Source organism: Nematolebias whitei, chromosome 4 (assembly GCF_014905685.2).
Source record: "Nematolebias whitei isolate Nwh7 chromosome 4, NemWhi1, whole genome shotgun sequence".
Taxonomy (NCBI): Eukaryota; Metazoa; Chordata; class Actinopteri; order Cyprinodontiformes; family Rivulidae; genus Nematolebias; species Nematolebias whitei.
Genome location: NC_056501.1, coordinates 49,454,294 through 49,463,861, shown reverse-complemented (window position 1 = coordinate 49,463,861; position 9,568 = coordinate 49,454,294). Strand labels below are relative to the sequence as shown.

At 43.1% G+C, this 9,568-nt stretch overlaps 1 protein-coding gene across 1 annotated transcript in view; it reads right to left on the bottom strand.

Moving 5' to 3' along the window:
• Positions 1–9,568, bottom strand: part of hdac3 (histone deacetylase 3) — a 64,962-nt gene that overhangs the window by 21,232 nt on the left and 34,162 nt on the right. Inside the window, exons 5-9 of the mRNA XM_037675426.1 lie at positions 6,288–6,344; positions 6,145–6,200; positions 5,931–6,064; positions 5,781–5,861; positions 5,637–5,710 (exon numbers count right to left, since the gene is read on the bottom strand). Of these exons, the coding sequence (XP_037531354.1) occupies positions 5,637–5,710; positions 5,781–5,861; positions 5,931–6,064; positions 6,145–6,200; positions 6,288–6,344 (402 nt within the window). The remainder of the gene's footprint in view (positions 1–5,636; positions 5,711–5,780; positions 5,862–5,930; positions 6,065–6,144; positions 6,201–6,287; positions 6,345–9,568) is intronic.

The window sequence follows — 9,568 nt, the reverse complement described above, 5'->3', positions numbered from 1 at the left end:
CCCCCCCCCCCCCCCCCCGTTAGAGTACAGCCCTCCTCATCCCAACAAACCGCAGGGCTCACGGGAGAGAAGATTCAAAAATGATTCATTGCGGAGGATGTGTGTGCATAATGATGGTTTGAGTTTTTGGAATAAAACGTAAACATCGTTCAGGAATTAAAGTGTCTGATTTCAGCCTGACTGTCAGTTCGTATGATCTCACTGCGTTTTTTTCTCACACATCCTCCACACAAGCGAGCCAATGTCCTACAAACAGGTTTTAAATCACCGCAGCCCGAGAAAACACACAAAATGCGCGCGTGAATGACACAGCAGCCAAAGTGAATGTTTTCAGCAGACCGAGTCCAGTGGGGAAACCTCGCTCTCAGCCCAAGCTGTGCGCTGCCTCCTCAGCGCACACCAGCACGGATGTGAGCCCGCAGCCTGAGCGCGGCACAGAAGCGCCGCGGCAGCAGCAGCCCTCACCCACGTCTCCGCAGGCTCAGGGGCGCGCATACCTTCCCTCAGCGCACACCAGCTCACATCAGCACGGATGTGAGCCCGTAGCCTGAGCGTGGCACAGTAGCGCTACGCCCCTGCGGCAGCAGCAGCCCTCACCCACGGCTCTGCATGCTCAGGGAGGATCCAGGATTCACGTGCTGCATCTACCACTGCGCTGTACACATCAAAGTGGACAGCTTTTCAGCGCTGCTGTACGGAAAAACGTATAGAGGCCACCTCATGTCCACTAGGTGGCGTGCTGTCCTTTTTGCAGTAGCTGATGGACAGAAATCTGGCATTCAGCACGATTAAAACGTACGCTGCAGCCATCTCTTCTTGTCACAAAGGTTTCGGGGACAGAACAGCTTTTAATCATCCGCTGATGAAGCATTTTTTAAAAGGTGTACAGAGACGCAGGCCTGTTTTCACGCCCACTTGCTCCACAGTGGGATTTAACGCTGGTCCTGCGAACCCTGAACAAAGGTCCATTCGAGCCACTAGATCAGGTTCCGATTAAATTCTTGGCTCTTAAAACAGCCCTGCTGTTGGCTTTAACATCTGTTAAGAGGGTGAGTTATTTATCTGCCCTCTCTGTCGCTCCGTCATGTCTCAGAATTCAGGTTGATGGCAGCTCAGTTGATCTGAGGCCTAATCCAGCGTTTATGCCTAAAACATCACGAGCTCTTTTAAATCAAGAGTGATATCGTTGGAGGGACTTTTTCCCTCCTCCCCACAATCAGAAGAAGAAGCATCTTTCCATCTTCTATGCCCTGTACGTGCGTTGATGTGTTACGTACCACGCACAGCAGCATTGCGTCAGACTCAACATTTGTTTGTGCATTATAGAGACGCATCTGCAGGTCGCCTGTTATCCACCCAGCGCCTGTCACACTGGCTGTGTGAGGCCATTTCTGAAGCCTACAGAGCATCAGATTTAGAGCCTCCTGACAACCTCAGGGCGCACTCGACCAGAGGTATCGTATCTTCGACTGCTTTGCATAATGGTATGTCAATGCAGGATATTTGCACTGCGGCCGTGTGGTCAACACCCTGCTCATTTATTCGCTTCTATTTACGTGATGTGACGGCTCGTTCCATGACACATTCTATCCTTAGTGCCTTAACAGAATGAATATTGTTGTTTCATGGAATCTCGTTTAAACTCACATCTGACTGCATGCATTTACAGTGTGAGATGTTGTAATCAGTCACAGGTTATGACTGTTGTTCTTGTTATATGGTTATTAATCAGTTCATGACTACTGTCATCAATCAGTTCATTTGATTAATAATCAGTTAATTTATTATTAATCTGTTCATATTGAAGAGCCTCAGCCTCTCCTCTTTTCTGTTAAAAACCTTTCCGGGGCATTCATGCACTTGGAACGTGTAAATTACGCATTGCGAGTCTGTGCATTGTGCGTGTAATTACGCAATGCGTATTTATGCACATGGAGAGCTGAGTGACAAGATGTTTTTTGGGCAAGCAGGTGCTTCTTATGGTGTTCAAATGGACCCAGTGAGGCGAAGACTACATCTGCTTCGCACTTAACCCACCAGCAACAGCCTTAAAGGGCGAAGCCTATACAAAATAGAACGTTGGTTACGTACTGTAACCCCAGATTCTATGAGTATAGACGTAGCCCTTTAAGCGTCGGGCCTCACTGGCTGCTAAATGGCTGAAGAAAAAGCTATTTGGGAGCCGATTACCTGCTCTTAACGTAATTTATACGGACCGGGTGGGACCCACACAACAGGTGGGCGTGGACTAATTTTTTCAGCGCAATGCTTTGCATGACGGGATAAACCCACCAGCGACAGCCTTAAAGGGCGAAGCCTATACTCATAGAATCTAGGGTTACAGTACGTAACCAACGTTTCCAGAGGTCGTTATCATTTCGACGGGGCTTCATAGTAGGTAGATCAGTTTGACTTGGTCATTTTAAAAGGAGCTCGCATGCTGAAAAAGTGTGGGCACCCCTGGTTTTAACCACGAGTCAGACAGTGAAGCGTCATGAAGATTTATGATGATCATGCAGTCTGTATGTGCTGAATGCAAGCTATAGTATATGAAACGCCATCCAGTGGCTGATTCTTGTACAGCTGCTCATATTGCTAGGAGCTGGGCACAGGATGTGGTAATGAAACATGGATACCTGCAGCTTAATTTAAACCCGTGGCTGGAGTAGCAAAGCAGTCTGCTCCTCAGACAAATAATGTTAGCTTATTTTTTATATAAAGTGAACCCTCGCTATAACGCGGTTCACCTTTCACGGTCTCGCTGCTTCACGGATTTGCATCGTGCATTGTGTTTTGCATTCTGTCTGGCTAAACAGTCTCAGTAGTTACAGTAGTTATTTGTAAAAAACGTTTATACAGTACTTTTATTTGTTAAACAAATGCTTGGGCCTGTAAAAAGGTTTTGTTCTTTGGTTTGAATGTATTATGGAGTATTTCATTGTATAATAAATTGTAAAAAAATAAAGGTTACTACTTCACGGATTTCGTCTATCACGGGTTCTTTTTGGAACGTAACCCCCGTGAAAAACGAGGGTTCACTGTATATTAATGTTTCTGTTCAGTGCCCTGAGATGACTTCTGTTGTGACTTGGTGCTATATTTAACCCTTCCACTGCTGCGCTCTTTTCCTCTGCTTTTACTAAAAACTCTCTCTCAGTCTCTGAATCCTCTTCCATCAACACCACACCCATGAGCTAGCCACTGTACATCAAGAGATGTGCTAAGATTCTCGACCTAGTTGCCTCATTAAAAATTGGGCATCCAAAGCGCACTCCACACTCTTGGATGAATGAGATCACTCGCGCAGCCAAACGTCATTGCAGGAAAGCCGAACGTAAATGGAAGAAGGACGAACTTCACGTTTCTTTTATCGTGCTAAAAACATGTTACAAAGAGTACCAGGCCACTGTTAAATCATAAAACAAATATTTCTCCCAAATCATCGCCTCAAACAGCCACAATCCCCGCGTTCTTTTCAACACCATTAACTCCATTTTAACCATGCCTCAGTCTGCCAACAGTGAGGTCTCTGCAGTTACGTGTGACGACTTTGCCAGTTTCTTTGTTAAAAAGGTTGAGTCGATCAGGTCACTGATTCCTCACACCACAGCTGACCCCTCTGTCTTTGTCCCCTCCACATCAGTCTTTAACCAGTTCGAACCCATTTCCCTCTCATTTCTAAATGACGTCATTGGTCATATGAAACCCTCAGGTTCCCCTGCTGACTCCATCCCTGCATTGTTTTTTAAACAAGTCCTACCCTTCATTGGACCCTCTGTTCTTGACATTATAAACAGCAGTATGGCTACAAGTGTGGTACCTGACACTTTTAAACATGCAGTGGTAACTCCTTTAATAAAAAAACCCGGACTTGACCCTTCAACTTGCTCAAACTTCAGATCCATCTCCAAACTTCCCTTTCTTTCTAAGATCCTGGCGAAAATAGTTTTCACTCAATTAAATGAGTTCTTGAGTGGAAATTCTATTCTTGAGATCTTTCAGTCTGGCTTTAAGAAATTACACAGCACCGAAACAGCCTTAGTTAGGGTCTGCAACGACTCTCTTCTGGCAAATGACTCTGGTCAGTCTGTAGTCCTGGTACTCCTTGACCTTACCCCTGCATTTGATACTGTGGACCACAATATCCTTTTATCCCGACTAGAACACTGGGTTGGGATTACTGGTGCAGCGTTAGAATGGTTCCGTTCATACCTGAACGACAGGAGTTTGTGTTAATTTTGCTAACACTCCATCTACTTCAGTGCCTCTTTCCTGCGGGGTCCCGCAAGGCTCCATTCTTGGACCCCTTCTGTTTTCATTGCATCTCCTCCCCTTAGGGTCTATCCTGAGGAAACATGGTCTTTCCTTTCATTGTTATGCTGATGACTCTCAGATTAATCTGTCGTTAACACCTAACAGTTCCTCCTCCATTCGCCCTTTGTTAAAATGTCTTGATGACATCAAGACTTGGATGGCTGCAAACTTCTTAATGATCAGAAGACTGAGGTCATTGTGTTTAACCCTAGCTTTGCCTGTCACTGATCCTGCAAACCTGGACTCCCTTCAGCCATATCTAAAACAGTCTGTTACCAGTCTCGGGATAGTTTTAGACTCGGACTTTAAGTTTAATAAGCAGATACATTCTGTTCTTCAAAAAAGCTTCTTTCAGCTAAGGCAGATAGCTAAGCTCAAGTCCGTCCTGTCCAGATCCGACCTTGAAAAATTAGTCCATGCATTTATTACAACCCGGCTGGACTACTGTAACTCGCTTTATGCTGGGGTCAGTCAGGTCTCTCTCACGTCTCCAGCTTGTCCGAAAGGCTGCAGCTCAGCTACTAACAGGAACTCACAGGTTTGAGCACATTACTTCCGTTCTGTCCTTTCACTGGCTTCCTGTGCGTGTCAGAGTTGATTTTAAGATTCTTCTGCTGACATTTAAGTGTGTTAATGGCCTTGCACCATCATACCTCTCCGACCTCCTTCATCCTTACTACTCCTTCTCGGGCCTTGAGATCATCAGACCAGCTGCTTTTGGCCGTACCAAAAACCATGCTGAAGCTGAGGAGATCGGGCGTTTTCAGTCATGGGCCCTGAACTATGGAACAATCTGCCCATCAACATTCAACAGGCCACCTCAGTCTCTGCTTTCAAATCTCTCCTCAAAACACATCTGTACTCATTGGCATTTAACACAGTGTGATCTCATTTGATATTTCATTGTTCATGATTGTGCTCATCCATTTTGCTTTTACTCCCTGACATTTAACACAGGGTGATTTGATTTAGTATTTCATTGTTGCTCATTATATTTCATGTTTTTATGCTTTTATTCATGTTGCTGTAATATCTTATTATCTTTTTTGGTAAGCACTTTGATAACAGTTACTGTTTTAAATGTGCTATATAAATAAATGTGACTTGACTTGACTATACAAATAAACATAATATAATTGAAACTGAATTGATAACTGGAATGTCTTATTTATGTACAAAATTATGATTTATCTTAAATTTAGTATGCGTGGCTTAGGTGCATTCTATAGCATAACAATTACGGTACTTGCACGCACAGCAAATGATGCTTCACCTAAAACAGCAGCAGCTGCTTCAAACTGGATTCAAATAAATAGACTGACCTGCAGGACGATGCAAGTTGGCTGGTAGTAATCCACCACCTGCTTTATAACAGGCTGGAACAGCTGCCTGTAGCCTGAAACAAACACACAACTGTGTTACAACAGAACCAAGTGTGTGTTTAAATTTCAGAGCTCTGTACTCACTCTGATCATCAATGCCATCTCTTAGAGGAACGTTTAGGCAGTAGTAGCGGCCACTCTCTGCTCCCACCTCGTACATGTCACCTAAAGAAAACACAGGTTTAATTCCTTCTAGCCATTCATGCAAAAATGCGACAACCCAACAGCAGTTACCTGTTCCAGGGAAAAAGTAGTTCCCATATTTGTGGAAGGACACAGTCATGACTCTGTCCGTTAGGTAAAAGGCTTCCTGGACACCGTCACCATGGTGAATGTCTATGTCAATGTACAGAACTCTTGGGTGGTACCTGAAACCCACACACAGGGTTACAGTAGGACAAAAAGATAAAAAAACACATCATGAAGTCCCAGAGAAGGTTCCTCTCACTTGAGAAGCTCCAGTATACTGATGACGATGTCATTGACGTAACAAAAGCCAGACGCCTGCAGACACACAAGAGAAATAAATCTGGGTGTAACTTGTAGGAAACTGACAGAAGAGGGTGACAACATACACAACTTAGTTCTGACCTCAAACTTTTTGGCGTGATGCAAACCACCAGCCCAGTTGATGGCGATGTCACAAATCTGAAAAGTGTTGGGTACAATCAGCACAAATTATCATGAACGATCAGATTTATGTGATTTTAATGCAAAAACTCATCTTTTGAAGTGGGGTTCCATTAGAATAATTTCTAAACTTTATTCCTCAGAGTCTCGCTTTATGAACCAACAGAAAAGCAACATGCCTGCATGTATGTGTACAAACCAACTTTACTTTTTGCCAATTTATTATTTATTTGTTGGTAATGCATTCTAGGTTAATGTATCCCCAATGGTGCATTAAGTTGCGCAAAAGGACCAACCAGACTTTTTTTTAAAGTAAGACATAGCTTTTTAAATACATTTTTCTAACTTTTTAATCCAGTTTGATCAATCAATTTTTTCCTTATTGCTCTCGGCAAAGGCGGTTGCTTTTTCCTCCCACTCCTTTCCTGCTCCTGCTCTTTGTCCTGTGAACCTTTTCAGAGCCTCTCTTTGCATATTGTCCAAATTGTAAATTATGGATATGGTCAGCTGGACTCTCAATGCAATTGCTCAAATTTTATCAACACAATGAGACACTGGCAGCTGGATACACGATGGATTCCTGGGACAGTGGAAGATCGTGTGTCTGTCCATATTGTTGGTCGAGGACGTAGAAGATGTGTACATAATTGGATTTATGATAAGACTTTTGCTTTTTGGAGTTGGTGGTTACCTGGCATATCGACAAATTCGAAAAACGTCAGCAGCTGTTCTGGCCAATGTGAAGCTGCCTTATCTCTATGAAGGAATGTGTCACTCTTTGAACACTCAGACTCAAATGCTATGTGAGCTGAGCCATAGGCTTCTGCTGAGAATCGCAGGCTACTTGCGGCTTCTGGATCTTGTGGGCAGGAAGGAATTGACCTTGAAAAAGTTACAAGCTCCGCCCAGTGGTAATGACCACAAAAATTTGGCTGTTTGGAGTTGCCATTGAGATGAAACAGTAGAACTGTAAGGCAGACAGAAATTAGCAGAGTTGGCCTTTCATTCTGTTCTGTCTTAATCCAACTATACAGAATGGACGGTTAAAGCAGTATTGTTGCTTACTATAAACTTTATTGTAGCAGTACAGAACTACATAACAAGTGCATCTCCCTAGCCCATTCTCAGTCTGTGTCACACACAAATATATCCCCCTGGAAACATAACCTGAACTAACAATCACTTATTAAATCCTTTCTCTCTCTTTTTTTTCCTCCTTTTAAAATTTCTATATAAACAAAATAAACCTTTTACATAGTGCATTGGGATTTAAACATAGACACTTTCAAATATTGCATGTAATTATATTGGCAAACTAAAAAACAAACAAACAAACAAAAAACAATTATATATCTTCCTAGGCATTTAACCTCAAGTGCATATTCTGTAAAATTATATTTTGATAATACATTCCTTGCAAAACAAAATATGCAATGAATAATTCCTTTTTTTTTGTTCACATCTGTTCTCTATTTTCCTTTATTTTTCTTATTTCAGAGCAACATAAACTCACAACCAAACATTGAAAGTGGCTATACATGTGTGAGAATGTTATGGTAAATGGACTGTACTTATATAGCGCCTTTCTATCTTATTGAGATACTCAACGCGCTTTACACTACAATCTGTGTCCTCATTTACCCATTCATACAGCACTCTGCTAGATCTCTACAAAGCTAACTGAACAAATCATTTCAAAGAGACTAATCAGCGCTTTATCACATTCATACACCGATGGGACACACATCAGAGGCAACGAGGGGTTCAGTGTTTTGCCCAGGGCCACTTCGGTATGTGACTGCTGGTGGATTCGAACCCCCAACTCTTGTGTTGGAGTCTAACCAATCAGCCACAGCCACCCAATGTTATGTAGTATAGTCCTTCAAATAGGATGGTTTCTTAATCTGACGACCAGACCTTGTAGTAACAGTGTTTTGGTCACCACCCTGATGACCAAGTTAATCAGCTACCACAGTTTGTCCCTGGTTGTTCTAATGTTGAGGTTGGGCAATAGTTGTGCCTGAGATGGTGACAATTTCTTCTTAGGACACCACCCGACTCCAGCTCCACCTCATAAGATCTGGGACTCACTGGTCTAATCACTTTAGCGGTTTTCCAGGTTTTACAAGGTTCGAATGGTTGGACTTGAACACTGTACACTTCTCTGAAACAATCCAAATCTTTTCCTGTGCGGTTGTAGTATTTCTCCCATCTTTGTTGTTTTTTATTTAATTCCTGTTTGTTGTTTGACATCTTAGGCTCCAACAGTGTCTCTTTCGTAAGAAGAAGTGTCAAGGTCCTCCTCCTGAGAAGTCTGTGCTGGACTTGAGGTAGACCTTGGCTCGGAGTGTTGCAATGGTCCAGTAGAGCCAAGTATGTATCCTGTCTAGCTGTTGCAGCTTTCTGCATGAGGTGTTTTGCTGTTCTGACAACTGATTCTGCTTTTCCATTGCTTTATGGGTATCCTAGTGAAGATGTTCTATGTTCCAGTTCCCACTTTTGGCTGAACTTTTTAAACTCATATGATGAGTACTTTGGTCCATTATCTGAAATGAGCACATCTGGAATCCCCTGACGAGCAAAGTGTGCTTTCAGTTTGTGGATCACTGTGGTACTTTTGGTGTCTGGTAGATAACCAACTTTTCCAAAACTTGAATAATAGTTCACAGTAATCAGGTAGTCCTTATTGTACCATGAAAACAGATCCATTCCTACCTTGGCCCAAGGCCTGTAGACAATGTCATGTGGATGTAAAGTCTCTTTTTGTTGTTTGGGGGTTCACTGACCTGCAGATGTCAAATTTGGAGAGAAATGTCTAACTGCTCATTCATCCCTAGCCAGTACGGAAGTCTGTTCTGTGGTCAGATGAGTCACGATTTGAAGTTCTTTAAGGAACACTGGGATGCAATGTCATCCGGACCAGAGAGGACGAGGATAGCCCAAGTTGTTATCAACGCTCTGTTCAGAAGCCTGCATCACTAATGGTATGGGGTTGCATGAGCACTTGTGGCATGGGCAGCTTGCATGTCTGGAAAGGCACCATTAATGCAGAGAACTATGTTCAGGTTCTAGAACAACATATGCTCCCATCTAGACGTCATCTCTTTCAGGGAAGACCCTGCATTTTTCAACACGATAATGCCAGACCACATTCTGTAGCAATCACAACATCATGGCTACGTAGGAGAAGGATCTGGGTACTGAAATGGCCAGCCTGCAGTCCAGATCTTTCACCTATAGAG